Source organism: Apodemus sylvaticus, chromosome 7, assembly GCF_947179515.1.
Source record: "Apodemus sylvaticus chromosome 7, mApoSyl1.1, whole genome shotgun sequence".
NCBI lineage: Eukaryota > Metazoa > Chordata > Mammalia > Rodentia > Muridae > Apodemus > Apodemus sylvaticus.
The window spans coordinates 53,521,676-53,547,834 of NC_067478.1; the positions used below are offsets into that span (position 1 = coordinate 53,521,676).

At 44.2% G+C, this 26,159-nt stretch overlaps 1 protein-coding gene across 2 annotated transcripts; it reads right to left on the minus strand.

The window, feature by feature from the left end:
- Nucleotides 1-5,076: 5,076 nt before the first annotated feature.
- Lysmd2 (LysM domain containing 2) lies at nucleotides 5,077-17,516 on the minus strand. 2 transcript variants are annotated; one of them, XM_052187787.1, is made up of 4 exons: nucleotides 17,191-17,287; nucleotides 16,620-16,701; nucleotides 6,968-7,299; nucleotides 5,077-5,629 (listed from the first exon to the last, which is right to left on the minus strand). In XM_052187787.1, the coding sequence occupies exons 3-4, from the start codon at nucleotides 7,297-7,299 to the stop codon at nucleotides 5,587-5,589; spliced, it is 375 nt and encodes a 124-aa protein (XP_052043747.1). In that variant the 5' UTR covers nucleotides 16,620-16,701; nucleotides 17,191-17,287; the 3' UTR covers nucleotides 5,077-5,586. The 2 variants fall into 2 exon arrangements, with proteins under 2 accessions (XP_052043747.1, XP_052043746.1); XM_052187786.1 differs by lacking the exon at nucleotides 16,620-16,701 and having other exon boundaries at nucleotides 17,191-17,516.
- Between the last annotated feature and the right edge of the window lie 8,643 nt (nucleotides 17,517-26,159).

Below are 26,159 nucleotides of genomic sequence, written 5' to 3' on the forward strand. Positions count from 1 at the left end.
CAGCCAGATCATAGCTTTGGATGTGATCACTTGCCAGAGCAGCCGTGTTGCTGGATTAAAATTCTTCTACAACAGACAGACAGACAGACACACACACACACACACAAACACAGACACACACACAGATACACATGCACACAAACATACATACACCATACACACCTACAAATACACACAAACACACACATAGATATACACACAGAGACACACACATATTACATACAGACACATATATACATGCATGCACACAAACACACACACACTTACACATAGACACAGAGATAGACATACACCGATATACACCCACCCACAAATACACAGAAACACAGACATGCACACTTATGCACAGATACACACACATGTGTACACACAACTGAATTTATCAACAATTTTCTCCCTAATTATATTTCCTTTTTTTTTTTTTTTACTTTTTTGACTTTTCAGACATATATTGTTCATTCTATAAAGAGAAATATTTATATAGTTAAGAAGCCAGATGAGTTCACACACTGTTCAAAAGCAAGGTCAAAGTCTATGCTAGACTCCAGTTATCTAAACTAGATTTCACTTAGCCATGTTATCTCTCCAGAGAGCAAAGGACCAGTCAGCATGACAGAAACAGAGATAAAAATTACCTGAAGGAAAAAGGCTGTGAACTTTAGGTTCCTGCAACTTGTCTGTTTGCTGCTGCTACCACTGCCCTGCCACTGCCACCACCATCACCACTGCCACCACTACCACCACAAACACAAGCCTGAAAACAAACTACAGAGCCCAGTGGTGCTCTTAGGATATAGGTGCTCCCAAGTCAGAGATTGCATTGGAATACATTACCCAACTAATTGCATCAATATGTTATAATATGCTCATCTGCAACCATAAACATAACAAGCTTTGTAAATTAGCTGTCCTTACTTGCAGTGATCTAGTGGTGCCTAGCCCTCTGCCTCTCTCACACACCCCAATAACACTGGGTTTTAATAGTTAGAAGATAGTTCTTCCTGAAGAGGTACAGAGGCAAACAAAACACAAAACCTGCTGGGCACACAAACTAATCTCTCCACATGGTCTAGAGAAGCCAGGACCCAGCCATGGGTGAGTGTGGAAAGGGAGTGTGAAACACCTTTGTCCGAACTGTATTCACCAAAGCACGATGAGCAAACTGTTTCATGAGTCATCTGTGCTAGCTCGACCAACTCTGCTTTAACTTCGTCTTACGGGCTGTTTGGACCTCAGACAGGAAACCAGTTAGGGCTGCATCATCTTAGCCAAACACTTTTTAAAAGCATACTGAAGTATCTATAGGGAATTTTTTTTTAAAGAAACTTCTCTATTTTATTGTAGTCTTCATTAGTGTCTCTCGGAAACATGCCTGGTCCTATTTTATAAACAAGAGCATCCTTTCACAGAGGGATCAGGGACACTGGATAAGCTCAACTTCATGAGGTCAAGAAGTGGTGAAACTGTCACAGAAGCAGGTTTGACAATCTAGGTGCTCTCTACAGTGATTCTGTGCCAAGGTGCTTTAGAACTCTATCCATGAGGCAGAAACAGGAGGGATTCAAGTTTGAGGCAAAACATGGCTATACAGCAAGCCCCTGTCACAAAAGAAAGCAAACAGAACTGGCCAATCACGTGACAAAAGCCGGTGATCCTCACAGAGTGAGGCAGGAGGATTCCAACCCAGAGGCTGCCTGGGATACATAGCAACTTCCAGTTCCAGGCAGCCTGGCCTAGTGTGGCATAACTCAGAAGGCTGGGGCAGAAGGCTTGGTGTGTGTTTGAGGCCAGGCAAGCTCTAAGTCAGCCTTGAAGAGACCAGTTTCGGCTCAAGACACCCCTAGACCAAGTTCTCAACACAGAGGAGATTTCTTTGCCCCAGAGGGACAAACTGCAGGGAACAAGAGACAAAGAGGACACAGAGGATGAGGGAGAAGGGGGAGGGGAACAAAGAAGAGGGGAAGAGGGGTTTGTCTAGACACACACACAGAGAGAGAGAGAGAGAGAGAGAGAGAGCTGCCTCTGCATAGAAGAGACAGACATAGCATGTAGGAAAATGGCAGTTTGTGAATGTAAAGAGAGAAACCAGTGTTAGGATGCCCTATTTAATTTTGATTGAACAGGTTAATTAGGTGAGCCAAAGGGGCCTTTTTTTTTTTAATTGTAGGACTTTGATTCTTTGATAGCTAGACCTTGGTAGTCAACCTCAGGAGAAGGAAGTAGCCAAAGAAGGACAGACCTCAATGACTACCTTTAGGAATATAACCTAATGGTTTTTAGCAAGGGAGAAGGGATGGGAGAGAAGGGCAAGGCCTGCCACAGCAACGTTTATCAGGCTCAGGCTTGCCTGAGGCCCTTCAAGCCAGGGGTATAAACAAAACCCTGTCAAAACAAACCCTCTAGTCCAGTACAGTTAAACTGTGGCTACAAAACTGCTGAATATTGGAAGATGAGCATGTGACCAGGTAGTGTTGTGACTGAGTCTTCCTGGAGGCTCTGGAACAGTAACCTTAACCCCAAACAAGGCCTGTCAGTTTACAGATGTCCTGAGGGCTTGCTGTAGCTACTCTGAACAGACAGACTCAGAGAGAAGACACCACCACAAATTAAAATGACTGCACTTGGAGCAGTGGTCACCTCACAAGCTTCTTGAGGACCATGTCTTAGTCAGAGTTTGTACTCCTGCACAAAACATCATGACCAAGAAGCAAGTTGTGGAGGAAAGGGTTTATTCAGCTTACACTTTCCACATTGCTGTTCATCATCAAAAAAAGTCAGGACTGGAACTCACACAGGGCAGGAACTTGGAGACAGGAGCTGATGCAGAGACCATGGAGAGGTGCTGCTTACTGGCTTGCTTCCCCTGGCTTGCTCAGGTTGCTTTCTTATAGAAGCCAGGACTACCAGCCCAAAGATGGCAGCACCCACAATGGGCCCTCCCAACTAGATCACTAATTGAGAAAATGCCTTACAGCTGGACTTCATGGAGGCATTTTCTCAAGGGAAGCTCCTTTCTCTGTGATAGCTCCAGCTTGTGTCTACTTGACACACAAAACCATCCGGTACATAATCTAATGGTTTTTTAGCAAGGCAGAAGGAATGAGGGAGAAGGACAGGCCTACCAGAGTCATGTTTGCCAGGCTCAGGCTGGCCAAAGTCTCTTCAAGCCAGGGATATCAACAAAACCCTGTCAAAACAATACATAAATACCTCTAGTCCAGTACAGATAAACTGTGACTACAAAATTCCTGAATATTTGAAGATGAGAGATATTTTAGCTAGAAATTGCTGACAGGGAATTAAGAAATATATTTGAGCCTATGGGGTCATAATTTAAAATTTGAGCTTCTGTGATATCATCAATCTTTGCCAAATTAAATCATTTTCTGCTGAGCATAACTATATTTTTTATTATTCCTATAGCCCACAGAAGCTTGCTTGGGCCTCTCCCATTTTCCTTTTTGTTTCCTCCTTTTCCAATTAAACCTCCACAGCTCACATGACAACAACAGCAGAAGCAATGAACTATCTGGAGAAGGCCCGGTTCTAAGCTGGGGAGATGGCTTCATGGGCAAGATCGAGGAACTGAGGTCAGAGCGCATGGGAGCTGGGAGCATGGCTCAGTGGATAAATCTCTTTCTAAACAAGTATGAGGACCAAGTTCAGATCCCCAAAACCCAAGTAGGGCATGCTGGCTACCTGTAATCCCAGCACTCGTGAGGCAGAGGCAGGGGGGTCCTGGGGCAAAGTGGCTAGCTAGACTAGCTGGAATTGGTGAGTTCCAGGTTCAGGGAGAGACGCTGAGTGGATAAAAAAAAAAAGTAGAAAGAAATAAAGGAAGATGTCAACTTATGGACTCCACATGTGCATATGCAAGCACATATATGCACACAGAGAGGAAGGGAGAGAGAGGGAGAGAGAGACAGAGACAGACAGAGACAGAGACAGAGAGAGGGAGAGAGAAAGACAGAGAGAGAGAGAGAGAGAGAGAGAGAGAGAGAGAGAGAGACCCTGTTTCAAGGGTTCAATGAGAAAAAAGACACAAAGGATTATGCTAAGTGAGGAACCAACCAGAACGACAAGAACAACTTCCGGTTCCCATCATGGCACCTGTGGGTCCTCTCAAGGCTGGGTCTGCAATTGTGGTGGTTTGAATGAGAATGCCCCCACCCTAAGAGGCTCATATATATTTGAGCAAGTGGTCACCAGATGGTAGAACTCTTTGGGAAGGGTTAGAAAGGTGTGGCCTTGATGGGTGAGGTGTATCACTGGGGGACGGCTCTGAGGTTACAGAATCCCACGCCTTTCCCAGTGTGTACTCTCTGCCCTGTGTTTGTGGATCAGCGTGTGGCCTCTCAGCACTGGTTTAGAACTATGCAGGCCATGGTGCCCATCATGATGGTCATGGACTAATCATCTCAAACTGTAAGCCCTATATAAGTCGTTCTTCGGTAAGTAGTCTTGGCCATGATGCCTTAGCACAGCCCATGAAAAGTAACTAAGTCAATGATGTTCTGGTACTGCAGGCGCTGCTACACGAACGCCCCAGGGCTCCTGCTCCTGAGAAGTATAGGAGCAAACAGTGAGGAAGAAAGTAATAGAGAAGAAGAGGACAATGAAAGGAGAGAAACTGCATTTTACTCCACAGGTATCAGACGCTTTGGGGGATGTCGAGGAGAGGTAATCAGGGGAAATTTCTGTGGAAGCCTAAAGATTTATTTGACCTAGTTAAAGGTACTTAACCCAGTGAGTAGCTGTCAAGACTAAAAATATATCAACTGCCCTTGGTTTGTTGCTTAAAGTTTGCTGCTGTAATTCATAGACATAATAAAAGGCAAGATGAATTAAAGGAAACAAATTCCACCTGTCTTGGGCTCATGTGGTTCATTCACTCTTCTGGAATCCCAGCACTTGAAAGGTGGAGACAAGTGGATCAGGACTTCAAGGTCATTCTCAGATACACAGTGAGTCCAAGGTCAGCCTGCCCTACACAAATTCCCGTCTTCAGAACGAAACCCAAATCAAACGAAATCAATCTCATTTTCCCATTTTGAATAAAAGAAATGAAGGCTCCTATGTGAAAACATAGTTTATTTTCTCCTCCAGACATCTGTAGTTTACTTTTACAAAATAGCAGACAAAATTTGGTTCTTTACCTTAGTACAGAATATGTGATATTGAAATATATATTATAGCACTTGAGTTATAAACACATAGCAAATGCATTATCACTTTACAGCCACCATATTTTCCATACATTTAGGATCTCATCGGGAAATAAACATAGCTTTTGGCTTAAATATATAAAGAGTCTCTGACGCTTTTTGTATCTACAAAGGCCGGTCTAAAACTACCTCCATCTACAAAAGTGATAGGCTTTAGAATAAATACAGTTTTGCTATCATGCCATAGTAAGACGTAACTATAGAAAGCTGATCACTTCACGGCAGCCGCAGTAGGTCTACTTAACTGTGGCTCAAAGGTGCACTATGGGAGTCCAGGAGCAGCGCTGCTTCTGAACCAGAGGTGGTGGATTCTTTAGGGTCCAGCCATTTTTGCGATCTGGATTAGTCCATCAGCCAGTCACTAACTATGATAAAGAGAAGCAGCATAGGGACTCTCTTCATCTCTGAAAAAGAGAAACACAGCAGAAATCAGTGTTCACAACTATATTCAGAAACAGACATATATAACTTATTATCCACGTGCCAAAGAAGAGCAAAAATACACCAACAAAGCATTATATGTGCCTCGGAGGCCAGGTGAACAGCCACACACATTCAGGAACAGCTTCCTTCTATAGGACTCTCATTTACTAAATAAAGAGTAGCACCTGCTTACATAATATTTAAACCCATTAAAGATACACTAAATTATAGTTTTATTCTATTATTTATTATATCAAATTATATTTATTATTAAATTATATATGCCAGATGGGAGGCTGACGCAGAGGAATGATAAGACTTTGAGGCCAGCTGAACTACAGTGAGACACTGACTCAAAAATAAATGAATAAATACAAATTAAAAGAATATTTGGTCCACAGAACAAATGGCATACATTATAAAATAGAAATTTAAAAATGAAGACTAAGAAGTCAATATATTAGCCATTAAAAAAAAAGGCAGTAGTTGAGCCTTGGCATCAATTCTATTAAAAAAAAAAAAAAACAGCAAACAAGATAAAAAGGAAACAGTCGTTTGTGTCCCTTTGTGAAATCATATAGGAAAAAGAACACAATTATACACAGAGAGAAAGGTTTGCCCTAGTGTCAAAGCTGAAGGGCTCATGAGGAATCTTAGCATAGGGGAATCCTGGGTAACAAACAGCAGCAGCCTCGACAAGTGTTGCAAGTATCTGCATTTTAAGTCTTCTCCAGGGCCCCACTTCCCTTGAAGATGTCATGAGATGCTCCAGTTCCAGCTGCTACCTTAAACTACTTGCAGGACAGTAACACTAGCCAAAGAAGCAAACTGTTTATGCTAAATAACAAGACAGAAGCAAGACAGCAGACAAAGCCTTGTGTACTGGGAAGCAGCTCTGTTTAGATTTCATATATCAAAGAAGCCTTTCTAGGGCTGAGGAGGCCGCTGTCCATAAAGTGCTAGTGCAGTCATGGGGACCTGAACTCGAGCTCCGGAACAGACACAAAAAGCCAATCACAGGAGCAAATTCATAATAATCCCAGTGCTGGTAGAGCAAAGGCAAGAGGGATCCCTAGACACCCAACCGAACCCACTTAGCAATTTCAAGAGACTCAGTCTCAAAAAAGCAAGGTATACAAGATCCTGAAGAAGATCATCCAACGTTGACGGCTGCCCATCACACTCCCATGCACGCACACAGCCACACACCCATGCACCTATACACAAAGACACATATGCTGTCTACAATTCAGATAGTGTTTCAAACAAGGGTATCTTAAGAGTATTGGTCCAGACCCTGACACCTATACTAGGATCACCTGTTCTCTTCTTTGAGTTTCCTGGCTGCCTGTGTTGATAGTTTAATCTGTAAGTCAAGTCGTTGCAGGAAATCTCTGGCAGACACTTCCTCCGGCTGAGTAGGCTTGGGGTCCGGGTCCTGGGGACTGGGAGGGGGCGGTTCTTCCTCAGACACTACAGGCTCTTCTTCATGGCAAAAGCTGCTGTCAACAGTTTCATTTTCTGGAGAATCAATGGAGTTAAGTCCATTAAACACCAAAGGCTTCTCTGATAGAATTGGGATGCTCAACGTTTTCTTCAGAAATATACAGTCATTGGTAAACAGTTTGTTGGCCCTTTTGATCTGTTCCATCTAAAACACACACAAAAAAAGAAACACAGAGTTATATACATCCATGTTCCAGAGTTGAAATTATTGTAAATATGGAATAGTACATATTCATGAACAATTGTGTGCAATGCTGTGCTGGCTTGGGTTATAGCAACTTGACACACACTACAGTTATTAGTAGTCATTTCTCATTAGAGAAAATACTTCCATAAGATTTGCCTGTAGACAAGCCACAGGTGGAGCATTTTCTTGATTAGTGATTGTCTGAGGAGGTGGTGCCATCCCACAGGGGTGGTGCCACCCCTCGGCAGGTGGCCCTGGGTGATAGAAAAGAAGCAAGCTAAGAAAGCGATGAGGAACAAGATAGTAAGCAGCATTCCTTCATGCCCCTGCATCAGCTCCTGCCTTAAGTTCCTGGCCTGAGTTTCTTTAATGAAGGACAACAAACACTTTCCTCCCCAAATTGACTTTTTCCCCCCTCAACATAATATTTTTATTAATTACTTAGGAATTACACACAATGCCCTCTGGTCACTCTCACTTCCCAGTCTTCCCTGGCCCACCCTCCACAAAACAAAGTAAGTCCAATTTGTGTTGCCCATATACTCACTGGAGCATGGTCAAACTCCCAGTGGCCAGCCCCTTAAAGAAAACTGAGTCCATCTGTTCCTGTGTGTCGCATCCCATCCCCTGTCACAGGTTCTTCCCACCCCACCATCCTCCACCAGAAGCCATTAACTCTTCAGAGCTACACTTGAGCATCTTCATCACAGTTTTTAAGAACTCTTCGATAGCTTCCTGTCTTGGACTGTTTCTTTTAGGGAGTTAGAGGTTGTCCCAGAGGCCTTCAATGTCTGTCCTTCTCAGTTACGAGTCTACAATCATCGATACCACTGCAAAGGAAGCTCCTCTGCCCATGGCAGCTGGCGGCAGCATGGAAGATGAACTTCCCACACGGTTTCTGTAGTAGCATGGGTCGTGCACATGAGCTCAGCCTCTGGTGGCTGCATGGAACTCAGACCTCAGCATGGCCTCGGGCATGCACCCTCAACCTGTAGTGCAATCATGGAAGTCTTTGGAGGAGACTGTTCTGGCTGGTGTTGTGTGTCAACTTGATACAAGTTAGAGTCATCGGAGAGGAAGAAGTCAGTTGAGGAAATGCCTCCATGAGATGCAGCTGTAAGGCATTTTCTCAGTCAGTGATTAATAGGGGACGGCTCAGCCCGTGGTGGGTGATGTCATCCCAGGGCTGGAGGTCCTGGGTTCTATAAGAAAGCAGGCTGAGCAAGCCAATAAGCTGCACCCTCCATGACCTCTGCATCAGCTCCTGCCTCCAGGTTCCTGCTCTGCGTGAGTTCCTGTCCTGACTTACTCCAACAATGAACTATGATCTGGAAGTGTAAGTCCGTCGAATAAGCCCTTTCCTCCCTGACTTGCTTTTGGACCATGATGTTTCACTGCAGCAATAGAAAACCTGACTAAGACAGAGACTTAATCCAGAAAATGAACCATTCCTCATCTCAGATCTCTTGTTGTTGCTTGGAATCAGGGTGATCGCGGGCAGTGCGTTCGGAGACAGAACCTGCATGAGCTCCGGGTTGTAATACACCATCCTGCCTTCTGCACCAGCGACTCCATCAGCACTCTAAACAGAATCACGCTTGCAGTCCTAGGGCTACAGTAGCACCACCTCCCTCCTCGCCCCACAAATTACTTTTAATCACGGTTTTTAATCACAGCAATAAAAAGTCTAACTAAGGCAAATGTTTTCTCTGCATTCAATGGTCTTTCCCTCTGCAAAGAACTCCTGCTATTTCAAGAAATAACATGAAAGTCATCTCCTGCAATATAAGCAGGTTTACTTACCTTGTTCGTTTTGTTCCGGGCTTTTTGTAGTTGGTTTGTTTGGGTTTTGTTTGTTTGCTTGTTACGGGGTCTCATATCACACAGTGTGGCCTTGAAGTCACTACGAAGCCTAGGGTGACTGTGAACTTCTGACTTTTGTACCCACCTCCCTCATGCTGATATTATGTGACACCATACCTGGTTTATACATTGTTGGGGATCTAATCCAGAGCTTCGTGAACTCTAGCAAGTTCTTAAACAACTGAGTTACATTGCCTGCCCTCTACAGGCAGCTCTTAACATACATTATCTTCTCTACAAGGCACCTTTTACTATCAGTCGTCTTAAATCACTGATGTATAAAGATGTAGAATTGTATCACTTATTTATTTTTATTTAAAATACATTTTTTATTATTTTATTGTTGGGTGTTTTGCCTGCATGCATGTCTGTGTACCACATTCATACAGTTCCCATGGAGGCCAGAAGAGGGCATCAGATCCTATGAAACTAACATTACAGAGGTCATTGGCCACCACGTGGATGATGAGAATCAAACCCAGGTCCTCTGGAGGAACAGTCAGTGCTCTTAACTGCTGAACCATCTCTCCAGCCCCTTTAATACTTACTTAATTCTAATTTGACCATTTCTGTTATCTGTTTTTTTTTTTAAATAGGTTTTTCTATTGATACAATTTTACTTGGTGAGGGATCCCTCTATCTCTGGGACTCTGCTTGGTGAATTAATAGACCCAGGAGTTGGTAGAGGTGTGTGTATAAACAGAATGTCAAAGACTGTTGCAGCTATTGAGAAGGTTTCCTAGAGAAAGTAGAATCTGGCTCTGATCCTTTTGACTTCAGATGGGCCTTAAAGAATCAGAGGCTGAGGGCCGGGTAAGAACAGCAGATAGGAAACATTCACTAAGACTGTGGCACTTTTTACCCTATGAAGAGTGAATACTCATTCTAGGGTTTCCAGAGATCTTGCACATGTGAGTGGCAGATGGACACAGGCTTACTATCTCTAACCCTTACTGCCTGTGGAGGCCTTTCCCCCTCACCCTGGGAAAGTGGGGAATGGAGACTAGAGCATGCACACATCCCATGCTCTGCAACCCAGATCTCTTTACACATGAGAGGACAGGAGACCGTGGCCTAAGCCCACAGTGAGGGCTCACACTGGTTGGCTCACTGCTCAGTAGAGTACAACATCTCTTACTACTCTCCTCTGTCGTGGGGTGCTTGTACTTCCCATACTAATCTGTGAACTTGCACCATGATAGACACCCACAAGCACCCTGCAGTTCATTTACACAAAATCGTCCTAGAGAGTTAAAGACAAAGTTTAGTGAGATTGCAAAACAGCCTGACTGGCTTATTTCAAGCCTTTAAATTGATTCTGAGTAGGAAAAAAAAAATGCATTCCGACTTCAAAGAGTCTAAAGAAACAACAATCAAATAAATGGACCCCCATTCCTCCTGCCTTGCTTTGTTTTGTAACAGGGTTTTACAACATTAGCCCTAACTTTCCTTGAACTGGGGAGATCGCAAAAGTAAGAAAGAGAGACCATGATAGGTAGGGACATTTTAGAGACAAAATTAAAATCTAAATATCCCAAGTGTATCTGGTTAGCAGGCTCAGATTTGAGAGAATTAAATAACTTGAGACCTTTGTCCATGAAGACTGAGGTATATTCCAGTCTAGACACTTCTGGGTCCCTAATGTCCAGATCCTCCCATATTCCACTAGGAATGGTGGCTCACGTATTTAATCCCAGGATGGGCACAGCAGCATATACCTCTAATCTGAGGAAGGGCATGGTAGCACATGTCTGTACTCCCAGGACATGTGTATCTGTAATCTCAGCACTTGGGAGGTGAAGGCAAAAGGATTGGGGGTTCAAGCCCACAGAGGCTCCATAAACCACAGTTGACTTTGAGGCCAGCTTGGGATATGTGAGACCCTGTCTCAAAAACAAAACAAAGCAAAATGGTAGAATGACCTTCATCCTGCAGGATGAAGGAACGAAGAGATATAACCTAATAATAGTCAAAGATCACTGACTTATAAACAAAAACCAAAAATCAACTACCCAGGAGCTGTGAGGGATGTTGTCTGAAAGAAAGGCTCTGGTGGAGGGGGTGTGGAACAGAAGGCCAGTTACAGAGGCAGCAGCAGCAGCAGACATGTAACTGGATAATCCAGGACACAGAGGCTATCTTATCTTGTGAGGAATGCTTTCTATTTCCATCTTTCTATTCCACAGGTGTGGAAATTTCACCTCACAAGAAAGAAGGCCAGCTTACGAGTCGCGTGAGGCAAAGCTGGAAAACTTATTTCCACAGGCCTTCTGCTTATCCTGACTGCCACTCAACCCTGAGAGCACACAGTGTGACCTTTCAAAGTGACACAGAATGGCTTTCTGTTTTTCAGGAGTCTGAGGTTTAGCAATCAAACATTTCCATTCTCTCCTAGCCAGCATGACCCAGTGAAACCAGCCTGGCATTTCTGGTCACTAAGAAACAGACAGCAGATGGCAAGTAAGAACCCTCAGGGGGAAATAAGGCAAAAGACAGAAGATGAGCAGCCATCATTGAGGTGATTCTCCTGTAAATACATTTTGTGAAAACGAATTTATACTGGAGGGAATTCACAAGACTTAGCCCTAAATGTTATCTCACAGTGGCTGCTGGCTTGGTGTGTGGAATAATCCCATATACATGTACAACTACCATTATTTTTACAGGAAACAGACTGAAATAGTAAATGGTTCTCTTAATGCACCATATGTCTGTGACCTGTTCCATTCTGGTGTTAGTGGGAACCACAATCTTCCCATCACCATGGACTCGTGGAGAAAGGGGTGCTTTTGTTCTTTCTACATTCTCAAAAGAAGATATGAAATCCACTTACAGAAAACATCCCCAAAAGGTAAATGTGTGTGTATATAATATATATATAATTCTATATTATAATTAAAATAATTAATATATTAATAATAATATAATATATATTACATATGTCAGAAGGTATATTTTCCATCTCCTGGAGCTGGAAACGGTAAGTGAAATGGATCTGAAGGTATCTTCAGAGAGAAGAAACTTTCTGAAACTGAACTGTGACGAGGACGTCACAATTGTAAACTTATTAATAAAATATCACTAAATTGCACACTTAAGGCAGGGTGAACCTGTGCTCTATACTTATTCCTCAGTGACAGTGGGGACGGGGACAGTGGGGACGGGAATGCTTAAAACTATTAAAACATCAAATCACAAGTGACCCTGCGAAACCTTTCACTCTGGGTGTCACTGTGACAGTCAGCAACCTCCACCAGCCTCTGTGGTCACCATTAAAAACAGCCCAGAAATCACACAATCAAGTCTCACTCCCCAGACTCTCCCTCCCTCAACAGGAAGACCACTTTCTCCCAGCACGGTGTCTCTAATGTGGGGAAGTGTGGAGCAACTCAGCTTAGCAACTAAATGGAAGAGATGAGCTGATCTGGGACTGGGTCTGAACTCAGATGCTAGGCACAGTGGCCCAACACTCAGATGGGATAAGCATTTCTCCAACGCAGAGTGAGTCTAGATAGACTGTGTCCAAGAAGATGGAGGAGGAGGAGGAGGAGGAGGAGGGGGAGGGGGGAGGGGGAGGAGGGAGGAGGAGGAAGAGGGAAGGAGAGAGAGAAGGAGGAGAAGGTACAGTTTATGCAGATCCATCTCCTTCTGCCTCCTTCCTATTTGCTGCTTCTCTGCTGTCTTCTGGCTTTTCCAAGGTTTCCAAATAAAATATTCTTAAGTGGCAATTTTGAGCAGTGACCAATTTCCCCCAGTGGCTTAGATACAACAGGGAGGGGCCAGGATGCTGGAATTAAACAATAGCTAAATCTAGAACCAGAGCTAAGGGGCCTTAATGTCTCAGTAGAGATAAACATCGCAGGGACATTCCAGCAAGTTTACATCTGAGGTTTGAACTGCAGTCAATGGTTTTCTCACCCTGACCCAAATTGTTTCGGTTTCCCAGAAACAGTTCCTCAAACTCTAGCAGAGATGCCCCTACCTAACCGTGTGTAACTGAGTGTTAGACTCACAGCTGGAGGAGGTGAGGGCACCAGCAGCTGCAGCTGGTACAAAGAACTGGCTTGCCTGTGGAATGGCGCCTCTGGAACCCCGAGTTCTGAACTGGTGGCTGGAGAATCAGGAATTCGAGACAAGTGTGGGCTAGATAGTGACTTCAAGGGTAGCTGGGGCTACATGAAACCCTGTCTCAAAAGAAATAAAAAAGGAGAGCCTACATAATGGTTAGTAAAAGTGCTCACCACCAAGTCAGACAACCTGAAATGGGCCTCTGGAACCCACATGGTGGAAACAGAGAACTAACTTACTCCTGTAAAGTGACCTCTGACTTCTACTCACATCTGAGGTGCATGTCACAGCTCTCCCCCAACCCAAAGGAAAAGGGTCATTTAAAAATGTTCTTATATTTATTTCACGTGTATGGCCTACATGTATCCTACATTGTGACCGATGCTGTATCAAGAAAGTTCATAGGTGAGAACCCTACAATCCAGTTGCCAAAATACAAAGTCACAATGTTTCAAGTGAGTTTATAATTGTATACTAAATCACATTCCTGGCTGGTGTGTGTGGCCCCTGGTTTACTGTTGAGACACAGTTGACAGCGGATCAACAGAGGATCCAGACGCAGCCATGACAGCGGACCAACAGAGGACCCAGACGCCGCCACTTCTCACCACATCTTCCCTTCTTCACTGCTTTTACCCTAGATACTGTTCTAGTTCATCACAGCACTACACAGCCTTCATACTATCTTGTTCCCCTTGGTCCTGGTCTCTCATCATAGCAGCAGCAGGAATTATTCTTTCCAGTCAGGCATGGTGATACCTACCAGCACTCCATGGGCTGAAGGACTATTACAAATTCAAAGTCAGACTGGGACTACACAGAGAAACCTTGTCTCAAAACTAAACCAAACCTAACCTGTTGGGTGGTTTTTATGCCAACTTGACCAAACTAGAGCAACTGGGAGGAGAGACCTTAGGAGCCAGCTGGTGATAGCACAGCCCTGGACTCCCAGCACTTGGGAGGCAGAGCTCCTTTGAGTTCAAGACCAGCCTGGTCTATAGAGTGAGTTCCAGGATAGTCAGGGCTACATAAAGAAACCTTGTCTCAGGAAACCAGAAATAATAAAGTAAGAATACCATTTGGCCATTATGGGGAGGGGTTTGGTTTGGTTTGGTTTGGTTCGCTGGTTGATGGTTTCTGTTGTTCATATCCTCATCTTATTATGCAGCCCTGGCTCCCTGATACTCTACATGTAGCCCAGACAGACATGGAATTCCCAGTAACCTTCCAGTCTCAGCCTCCGCAAAGGCTACAGGTGTTATGGGTGTACACCACCACACCCAGCTTAAGATAAGCATTATCACTTTCCCAGGTTCTGTGTAGCCCGTGGGAGTACCTCCAAAATAATTTCATCAAAGTAATGAGCTAAGAATACAGAGGCTGGGCAGTGGACTCACACACACACACACACACACACACACCTTTAGTCCTAACACTTGGGAGGCAGAGCAGGTGGATCTCTGTGAGTTCGAGGCCAGGCTGGCCTACAAAGTGAGTTTCAGGGCAGCCAGGGCTACATGGAGAAACCCTGTCTTGGAAAAAGACAAAAACAAACAATAATAATAATAAAAAAAAAAAAACCAGCATGAGTTTGCCTTTAGGAGAACATCCAGTAATATAGAGATGAGAGAGTGTGTGGTGGGCAGAACATGGGGGTCTGTGAACCCTACAATGCTCAGGACAGCCTCCTAAAACACGGCATCTTCCCATCTGTATCAACAGAAGGTTACACATGGGATGCACACCTTACTCCAATGGGTAAAAGCAGAAGGATCTGGAGTTCAAGGTCATCCTCACCTACATAGAAAACTCAAGGTCATCTTTGCCTACATAGGGAGTTCAAGGCCAACCTGGGCTACAAGAGATCTAGTCTTGAAAAAAAATCTTTTAAAAATGTATTAATAATAGTGTTGAAGTTGAGAAATCACATTATAGACTATTTGGGACCATAGATTAAGTACCTAATTCTTTATGTCTGAATTTACATAAGAATCAGAAGCTGGGGCTGGCAAGACACTTTAGCAGTTAAGAGCACTGGTTGTTCTACCTTGGACCTTGTTTTTATTCTCAGCACCCGTGTGGTGGCTCACAACAGACTTTGTCTCCAGTCCCAGGGATTTGCCTTTTCTGACCTACACAGGCACCAGGCATGCATGTGGTACACAGACATACATGCAGGCAAAACACATGCACATGAAATGAACAATGTTTTAAAAAATAAAATAAAAAGATCAGGAGCCTTTATAAAAGTAAGGAAAAACTGACTTACACTTTAATAAGAAAGGGTAATACAGTTGAAAGTAACAGGATCTGCTTTAGACAGATCACAGGTTAGAAAGCATCTGAACAAAAGTCTAGATCACACTAAGCAGGTGCTTAGCCAAAGCAAGCAATTCAAGAACATGTGTCACAGAATAGCTGTCACAGGGAGAGACCACAGAAAATGGCTCTTCTGGATATCATAGATTCATAAGTATACACTAGTATACTCGCCTAGTAGTGAAGATGCACAGAAACCAGACAAAACGACCCTCCTTCAGTGAGCAGGATGCTGAGAGCTCTTGCTAAGAATGCAGATTGAAAGTAATACTTAAAGCAAAGAAAATCCTTTATCCCTGTGTTACCTCAAGCCCGGCTAGGCGATAACCATATTTGGAAATACCCTAACCACTTATCTATCTTCTCATCTGCAAAAAGATGAACCACACCTGTCTCCCCTTAGGCTTAAGAAAGCCAAATTAAATAAGAAAAATGTGCGAACAGAAGCTGGAGAGGTGGTTCAGTGGTTGAGAGCATGGGCTGCTCTTCCAGAGAACCAGGGTTCAATTCCCAGCACACACGATGGGGTACAACCCTCTGTAACTTCATTTCCAGGGGATCCGACACCCTCTTCTGGCCTTTCTGGGCACCAGGCACACAGAAGGTGCGCATACACAAATTAAGGCAAACTCTCCTACACTTAGATTTTTAAGTATATATATTCACATTTAGAACTGCGGAGAAAGGTCTCAAAATGGTGTAATCAAGCTCTCAAAACGCTTAAATGATAGATTAAAAGATGTGCTGGTAAACAAACACCTGGTTAAATATGCAAAATAGGTTACTCTGAAGATTCAGGCAAGATCATCTTTCTTCCGACTGCTCCTCACGAAGCTTCAGGAAAGATGACTGAAAACGGATATTGAGCTCCAGTGTAAAAAGGCCATCACACAGCTCGCAGTCAATTATAAGTAATTTTAATGAAACAATTTGTTCCCCGGGGTTTCCATGATCTTCCCTAAGGTGTAATGGAATATACCCAAGATGCACACCCTTATAAATTTGTAAAGCACCGCCCTCCAGCTCACCTAGCCCACAGTTCCTGGCTGCTGTTTAGCGACAGGTGTCACGTTCAGGGTCTCCAGTGAGCACAGGGGTGTAATTTCACTTCTAAATAAAGAAACACAATCGATTGAACCGGAACCATCCGCGGGAAGAACTGTACATCCTGACTCATCACAGCTTGTTTACACAGCGCAGAATTCATATCCGTGTGGCTCTGAGTAACTAGGTAGTGAGCTCCGGGGAGCAAAACGGGTAAAGGTGGCTGTGGGTAGTGCCCAAAACGCGGGCCTCCTTAGTGTTTCACGCGACAGATACGATCTGAGACTGGCAGGGCACTGGGAACGCCATGCACTAGCTGATCGGGAAGCTCTGGCGGCCGCCCCTCGCAGCACCAGCACCAGCAGCAGCAGCAGCAGCAGCAGCAGCAGCAGCAGCAGCCGCAGCAGCTTAGACGCCCATTGCAGTTGCAGCAGCGCGCGCAGGGATGCGGCGCGGAGACGCGGGGACGCACGGCCTGCTCCCCACCCTCCGCTCCCATCCCCAACCCCGCCCGGGGGCCGCAGGCCCGAGGCCGCGGCGGCGCGCCCTGCTCACCGTGACTCCGTACTTGAGCGCGATGCCCTGAAGCGTGTCCCCGGCGCGGACCCGGTGCTCCACATGGCGCTCGATGACGCCGGCGCCCAGAGGCGCCCGCACACTGGCCGTGCTGCCGTACGATCGGGTCTTGGTGCGGGCCAGGCTCAGCGACAGCTCGGCCTCCTCTGGCTCCGAGGTGGAGCGAGAGCGCGGCGGAGGGGAGGGCGCGGAGGGCCGGTGCGCACGGGGGCCGCCTTCCCGCAGGGCCGGCGCAGGCGAGAGATCCGCCATGGGTCCTGCCAAGGCCGCCGGGGCGCCGAGCTCGCCAAGGGGGCGGCGCCTCCTCCTCCGCCTCTTCCTCCTCACTGGGGCTGCGGCTGGCCGTGCCGCGGGGGCGGCAGGCGCGAGGCCGAAGCGGGGAGCTGCGGGACCTGCATGGCGCGCGCCGCCCTCTGAGACTGGCTTCTCCCCGGCCCCAGAGGTCCCCGTGCTAGTGAGGATAAGGGAGCTGAGCCCCGGCCGCAGTGTGCAGGTCCTGCCTGAGAAGGCCCTGCAGAAGCGGGAGCGCGCCGAGGCCTGGGAGCCAGTGACAGAGGCCCACCGAGGAGTCACTAGGACCCATGTGGCCCCCAGAAGAAAGGGTTCAACCAAAGCCTGCCTTGGCCACAGTACACCCCCACCAAGCTTTGCTTGCCTTTACTGATTTCTCAGTGGGGATCTCCTTAATGACGTCAAAATCTTGGTGACAGGAAACCTTAAGATCAATGAACAGATCCCCCCTCCACTTGGGTAGTACGGTTCTTCTGACACACACACACACACACACACCCTTGCTTGATACCTCAGTCATATCTACCTAGAGTAAGGGGTGCTTACTCTAGGTAGAAGAGAAGAGTTGTCTCTTGTTTCATTGGTTTTCTGAAGTTTGGTATGTTGCTGTACCCACAGAAACAAAAGAAACAACTCAAGACACACTAGAAGACAGAAGAGCAGCAGCAGCAGTCCCCAATATCACCCACCCCTTAAAGATCCCTCGGTTGTTCCCTGAGAATAACAGATCAGTATAAACCCACCTTGGCACCCAAATCAGTTGTTTTTACTTTTACCGTAGGTACTCCATCTAGTATTCATCCCGACCAGAGCCACTTACTCTCCTTCACTACCACTTCACGCTTCTTGTATGTTGTTCCCTCCGTCAGTAACAGTATTCTCCCAAAACCCTGCCTACTGTTCATTTGTTTGTCCATTTTTAGTTATGTGTGTGTTCTGTATGCATTTGGGTGATCGTGGAGGCCAGAAAAGGTTGACAGATCCGCTGGAGCTGGGATTGCAGGCGGTTGTGAGCCGCCCGATGTAATTGCTAAGAACCAAACCCATGTCTTCTAGACGAGCAAGATGCTCTCTTAAGTGCCGAGCTATCCCTCCAACTGTTTTGAAGGAAAGGTTTCATCTGACCTGGATCTCTTGGTTCCTGCTGCCACTTCTGTGCACTAGGATGACAGGCTGTCCCACCACAAGTGATTCACGCAGTGCCGTGGGTTGAACACACACACACACACACACCCTGCAAGCTCTCTACCAGATGAACTACACCCCTGGCCCCAGCATTTTAGTGTTCTTTTCTGAAATGCGGTCTGGCCTATGTAGGCCAGGCTGGCCTTAAACTCAAAATCCTCCTGCCTGGGCCTCCAGAGTACCGGGATTACCTACATCCAATGTGTTTATTTGTGGTTTTGTGTTTGTTTCCTGGGACTTATGTTGCCAAAACTGGTCTAGCGCTCCTGAGCTCAGGTGATCCTGCAGGCCCAGTAAATGCTAGAAGTAGATGTCCAATCCGCTCTACCCAGATTTCTTTGATCTTTAAGGTCCTTTTTTAAATACTGCTCTTGAGCAGTGCATATGCTAGAATCAAAGGATATATTCTCCATGGGACTCTTTTTCAGATTCTCCCCAAATTGTACCTAGCCCCAGCCTGCCCAGTTGTTATTATTTTCCCGAGGAACCTCCAGGGTGGTTTGTGCATCTTGTTCAGTTTTGAACTGTGTTTTGTTTGAAACATGTGTGCATTTACCTTATCTTCTCCACCAGATGCATGGTGCTCCTAGGAGGCATAACTGGTTCTTCCCCCAATTTTTTTTTTAGCTCCAGCAATGCCTACTTCAATAGAATAAAAAAAATACACACTATTATATGTAGCTGAAGTACAACATAAAATATTAAGTCTGATTTGGTTCAGTGTTCAGTGTGTACTCCCAGCTGTGATAGATCTACTCTATAAGAACAAAGGCAATAGGGCAGACTGGCTGCACTGAGACCCCTGAAGTTAAAACCTGAAACTAACTTTCCACTTCTTTTTAGCTTGATTACCTCCGATACTTCTTCATGTAACTTGAAGCTGAATAGTTCAACAGGCAATTCTGAAACAATTACAAGCAAGGCTGCTAACACTGGAGTAGAACTGTTCTTATGAGTAAGAGTTCATGGAGACTTGGGTCAATGGGCTGACCACTGTGGTGCACTCCCATATCCCAAACATTTAGGGCAGAAGCAAGAACCTTGTTTGAAGCCAAGATTGGACTATACAGCAAGTTCCAGATCCATATCAACTACATAGTGAGGGAGATTCTGTATCAATAAAACAAAACAATAATAAAATAAAACTTTTTTCAAAAATATTTGGCTTAATGGTATTGTTTAAAGATTCTTTTGTTAGTGTTTGTCTTAGTTCATTGGGATTATGCTGACTAAATAGCACATAGAGGGTAGTTTGTAAACAACAGGCGTTTATTCTTCACAGTTGTAGAACTTGAGAATGCCAAGAATGTTGGGGAGATCATATCTCCCCATATGAGCATATGTCTGGTGAGCCTGTGTCCTTGTTCATACACACCTTCTTGTTGTATTCTTACATGGTGTAAAGCGACAATGAGCACCCTTGGGTCTGTTTTATAAGGACTAACTCAGTCCTAAGCTTTTGCCATCTAAGTGCCCATAAAAAGCTCTTCTTCCTTTATCCTTAGCCAGGAAGGTTAAGATTTCAACATATGAATTGGGGGAGGGGGTAGCAAAATATTGACACACACACACACACACACACAAAAAAAAAATACGAGCTATGATGTGTTGCTGAGGAAGACATCATAAATGTCAGGACTCTATAATTAGCCTCTAAATTCTAGGCAATAGCAATTAACATTCCCAATATGGGGTTTAGAGGAACAGGACAGGCCAGTCTAACATGATCTGGAGGCTCTTAGGATAGCTCTCAAGAACAAGGAGAACAGCATTGATTGGGAATAAGATTAGGCCCTAGATGGCATTCCCTATGCCTCGTTCAACAGGGTGCAACTGTGACACTCACAGGACCATCCCATACAGTGAGCTGGGCTGAGGATTCTTCCTGCTACTTCTGTTCACTGAAAAGACTTGTGTAAGATCAGTTTGCTATGAACCTTGAAAGGCTGACAGAATGTGCCAATAAAATACTTTTCTCTCCGGGAATATTTTATATGTTATGTAGTTGGATTCATACAGTATATATCCTTCAGAGTTATTTCACATACCTAGATACATGTGTGTATACACTTATATATATATATATATATTATGCACTTATGTATTTGTGGCTTAAAGCCTGTCTCTAAAATAAATTTATTTAATTTAAAGAGAAAATGCCAGCACAACGCTGGCAGCCTTTGTTCCCCAGAGCCCAGACAAAGGGGAAAACTCCACAAAGTTGTCCTCTGGCCTCCACATGTACACAGTGGCACTGGTGTACTGCACACACACCTCGTACACACAGAGACGTACACTAATTATACTTTTGCAGCTCATTTCCTCTCACTATCTGGTAATGCTTTATTGTTTGTCTGTTCACTGACTGGAAGACATCATCTCTTCTGCTCCCAATTTCTTGGCAAGTGTGAACTTCTGTGTACAGGTTGATGTGTGATCATAAACTTGAACTCATACAGGAGCATAGTTGCTAGATCTTATGGCAAAGCTGTGTTTGGCTCTGAGAGACTGACAGTCTGACTGTTAAAGTGGCTGTGACATTTTCTATCCACAGCTGCACTAACAGTTGGGGCAGCCCCTGTTTAGAATTGTGGCCTGAACCTTGAGGCAATCCTCTTGCTTCTGACCCCACCCCGCCCCCAACTTCTTCACCTATCTCCAGCTCTTCTCCCCTCCCTCCTCTTTTAAATCTTATTGCATCAGCTAGTACTGTGATGTTAATTAGAAATATTGAGGGAGGAGATCCTTGCCAAGGGAACGGCTGTGTTATGTTAGCTGTAAAATTGTTTTCTTTCTTTTCTTTTAAAGGCCCTCTTTATTAAATCAAGGAAGCCTCCTTTAATTCCAAGTTTGCTGAGAGCTTTTTATCATAAATACACAATAAATGTTGTCAAAACCTTTACAAATGCAATTATTGGTATGGTCATCTTTTTTTTCTTCTTTCCCCTGTCGATGTAATCAGTTAAACTGGTCTCTGAGAATTAAAGCATTTGATGGTGGTGTATAATTTATTTTATATATGGTTTAATCCAATTCACTAACACTTTGTTACGATTTTTGCATTTGTATCTGTGGGAGCTACTGATCTATGATTCTCTTTTCTTGTAATGTCTTTGGTTTTGGATTAGGGTAATGTTGACTTCAACTGATGAAACCAAATATTGTGGCTGCTTTGGCTTTCTATTAAAGATTGTATAAAACTGATATAATTTCTTCCTTAAATATGTGGATAAATTCATCCTGAAACCATGATTAATCTAACAAATGTTAGAGCAAAACAAAAGAATAGATTAGAAATATTTGGGGAAATCAACAAAACAAGAACATAGTTCTTTGAAAAATGAACAAAACTCATGAACTGTTATATGGACTGACCAAGGCCGGTGTCTTGGTTAGGGTTTCATGGCTATGAAGAGACACCATGACCAAAACAACACTTATAAAAGAAAACATTAGCAGGGCGGTGGTGGCGCACACCTTTAATCGCAGCACTTGGGAGGCAGAGGCAGGTGGAATTTTGAGTTCGAAGCCATCCTGGTCTACAGAGTGAGTTCCAGGACAGCCAGAGCTACACAGAGAAACCCTGTCTTGAAAAAAAAGAAAGAAAGAAAGAAAGAAAGAAAGAAAGAAAGAAAGAAAGAAAGAAAGAAAGAAAGAAAGAAAGAAAGAAAGAAAAAAGAAAACATTTCATTGGAGCTGGCTTACAGTTTCAGGGTTTTAGTTCATTATCACCATTGTGAGAAGCATGGCAGTGCCCAGGCAGACACAATGATGGAGGAGGGTTCTACAGCTTGATTTGAAGGCAGCCTGGAGACTGTGTGACACAATGGGTATAGCGTGAGCATATAGGAGTCCTCAAACCCTGACTCCACAATGACATACCTCCTCCAACAAAGCCACACCTATTCCAACAAGGCCACATCTCCTAACAGTGCTAGTTCTTACAGGCCAAGCATTCAAACACGTGAGTATATGAGGGCCATTCCTATTCAAACCACCACGGGGAAAGCGATTGAACACAGGGATTCACATTGAAGTGATTAAAATTGGGAATAAAAGAACATCAACTCTTACCTTATTGACATTAAAGGGCTAATAAAGGCATATTGTGAACAACTATGCTAATAAATTAGACAACTTAAATGGAGTGGAAAAATTATCAGAAAGAAGCAAACTAACAAAACTAATCCAAACTGTGCAAGGCTGTGATAACCCATCGTCTCATCACCTGGGGAAGACGGGTTCAAGGCCAACCTCAGGGAGTTTGCAGGGCCAGCCTGAGCTACATGAAACTCTGTCCAAATTAAAAGAAAGAAAGAAAGAAAGAAAGAAAGAAAGAAAGAAAGAAAGAAAGAAAGAAAGAAAGAAAGAAAGAAAGAAAGAAAGAAAGAGAAAAAGAAAAAAAGAAAGAAAAACCTACTTAGTCATTTTAAAACTTTGAATAGACCCAGAAATCCTCCCACTAACACACCATACTATGCAGACAGGCAGAGAACACCCAGAGACCAGCCTGCCACCATACCACACAGTATGGGCAAAGGAGGCCCCCAGACAGCACACACGAGACTAGCAGAAGAGGATACCAGAGCCGACCACCCATGTGGCCCGCCCTCAGCAGGAACCACTACAACGTCCTTGTACGTGGTAGACAGATGGGAGAGAAAGAGAATGGAGACAGTATGAGCATTGTGAAGAGATGGAACTGGATATTTAAGAGGAGAGAGAGAGTGAGTTCCAGGACAGCCAGGGCTACACAGAGAAACCATCTTGAAAACAAAAAAAAAAAACAACAAAAAAACAAGAGTAGAGAGGAGTAGCCTGCCCAACCACCGAGGCCATGGATATATATATATATATGGTTTTTTTTAGTTATTATTTTAGTTACTAATTCCCTATAATTTAACAAAATCTGTTTATTTGGTTGGTTGGTTGGTTGGTTGGTTGGTTGGTTTGGTTTGGTTTTTTGGATTTGGTTTTTTTGAGACAGGGTTTCTCAAGACAGGGTTTCTCTGTGTAGCCCTGGCTGTCCTGGAACTCACTCTATAGACCAGGCTGGCCTCGAACTCAGAAATCCACCTGCCTCTGCCTCCCAGAGTGCTGGGATTACAGGCGTGCACCACCCCTCACCACCACCACCACCCCCCAACACCCCCGGTGTGTTTGTTTGGTTTGGTTTGGTTTTTGGGGGTTTTGTCTGTTTGTTTGTTTTTAACTGTTTTAACAGTTTGTAATTGTTTGAATTGTCCTGCTGTGCAGAACCTTCTTAACTGGCTATAAAACAACTTGTTCATTTTAGTGTTTTATACCTAATCTGATGAACTCTCATATAATACTGTTTAAAACCAAGCAACGAAACTCTTACATGTGCGACCTTATATGAGTTTTGTGTCTTGAAGTTTATGTTTATGAAGAATGTGAATCCTGTTTTCAATGGTGCTTTCAAATGTAGTTTCAGCCATGTGCTTTTTTTTTTTTTTTTAACTTTTTACCTCTTCGCATGACATTTTGTTCACTGCCACTGTCCTGGTCAGCCCTTCCCACAGTTTTCTCCCATCCCCCTCCCCTTCTCCTCTGAGCAGGTGGGGTCCCCCTGGATATCCCCCTACCCTGGCATTTCAAGTTTGCAAGGCTAGGCACTTCCTCTCCCTCTGTGGCCAGAAAGCTTCAGCTCCTGCCTCCTTGTTCCTGCCTTGTTTGAGTTTGTATTCTGACTTCCTTAGATGATGAACCCCAATGTAGAAGTGTGAGCCATGATCATGATAACCATTATTACTACCCCAAATGTTTAAATAGTACCTTAATATAATAATAAAATATCCTGAGTTTGCAACTCACTGTTTGTCATGTGCATGTGAGAGTGTGTGTGTGTGTGTGTGTGTGTGTGTGTGTGTGTGTAGGACTCTGAGTCTTGTCTTGAACTTGCTCTGCAGCTGAAGGGACCTTGATCTCCTGGGCTTTCTGTCTCTACCTCCCAGATATAGGGATTACAGATGTATGCCACATGGTCAGATACTGCTGTAACTTTTTAATAGCTGTTTTGTTTTGTTCAAACCAATACCCAAACATTCTGCTTGGTTGTTTATTGGATTTCCATAGGTTTCCACACTTCTCTCATTTGTTTTTCATTCCAGCTTACTGAAGGAAGGCTGCAATTGTAGGCATGTAGCTTGCTACATCCTGGGCTTTCCTGGTAGACGTATAGTGATGTTGTTTAACATGTGCCCTATTATACAGTGACTCTCTTTCAATTGCTTGCTGCCAAATCTGCTAGAAATATGATTTAATCCATCTTTCAGCAACATGCTGTTGCTCTTGTAGTCTTTACTAACTGCTGTATTCTTTGTAGTACATTTGAAGCTAGTGATCTCATCTGATCTTCCTAAAAGCCCTATATGGTGCATATAATCCTCCCTAGCCTAAAGATAAAGAACACAAAGTTTGAAGAGGTTAAGGAATTTTGACTACAGTTAATTCATCTAGGATCAACCTCAAATCTGTCTGATGTTAAAATTCTTATCATTAGGGCTGGAGAGATGGCTTAGTGGTTAAGAGCACTGACTGCTCTCCCAGGGGTCCTGAGTTCAATTCCCAGCAACTACACGGTGGCTCCCAACCATCTGTAATAGGATCCAATGCCCTCTTCTGGTGTGTCTGAAGAGAGTGGCAGCGTACTCATATATATAAAATAAATAAATAAATCTTTCTTAAAAATCCATATTGTTATCCATTGTGAGATAATGTCCTCTTGTGCCCCTTTGCCCGGGACTTGTAGTGGTTGGCTGTTTTAATCGGCTCCAGGACAGAGCCTTTCAATCTATCTAAAGAACTTTCACAATTCACCTCCTACGTAATGCATAGGATGCTTTCAGTGCCACATAACAGAAAACCTCATTTCAAACAAACTCAACAATAAAGATATTTATCATCTCACACAACAAGAAAGCTAGCGGTGGGATGCCACCAGGGCTGGTTGCTTGGTTTCATGATCGACAGCAGCAGCACAGAGTGAATTTGTTCTATTTCTTCCTTTGGACATCATCCGTGTGGTTTTACGCTTCAGCTGGAACCTCTGATGGTTCTAAGACAGCCAGTCCAAGTTCAAGCCACACGGCCCCAGGAAACAGCATCCATGGCGAATGGTGGCATGCTTCTCCGTGCAGCTCTGATTGAAAGCAAAAAGCTCCTTCACAAGGGGGAGGACGCAGACTCAATGTTAAGAGCCAGAGACTGGGGAAGGGTGGTATGAAATGAAAACCGCTGCTTGCATGAACTCGCTGCACTTACTATTTCTTGCATTAGACCAAGCCAACAAAATCCGTCTATATTTCAGCAGATGGCATTAACTGAGTGCAATGACAGTAGGTCCGTGATAGTGAGATGGGGGACATGTTGGGAGATGTGTGGAAAGAATAGAAGGAAGAGTAGGGGTGGATAAACACATGAAATTAGTGAAGAATAAAAGAATTAAAGGG

Bases quoted from the DNA above. Each gene is read 5' to 3' on its own strand.
- Lysmd2 (XM_052187786.1), bottom strand. From the start codon at position 17,463: ATGGCGGATCTCTCGCCTGCGCCGGCCCTGCGGGAAGGCGGCCCCCGT. The intron at 7,300-17,190 runs GTGAGCAGGGCG...TGTGTGTTTTAG, and splicing joins CGCTCAAGTACGGAGTCACG to ATGGAACAGATCAAAAGGGC. The intron at 5,630-6,967 runs GTGATCCTAGTA...TCTCTTTTTCAG, and splicing joins AAACTCAAAGAAGAGAACAG to AGATGAAGAGAGTCCCTATG.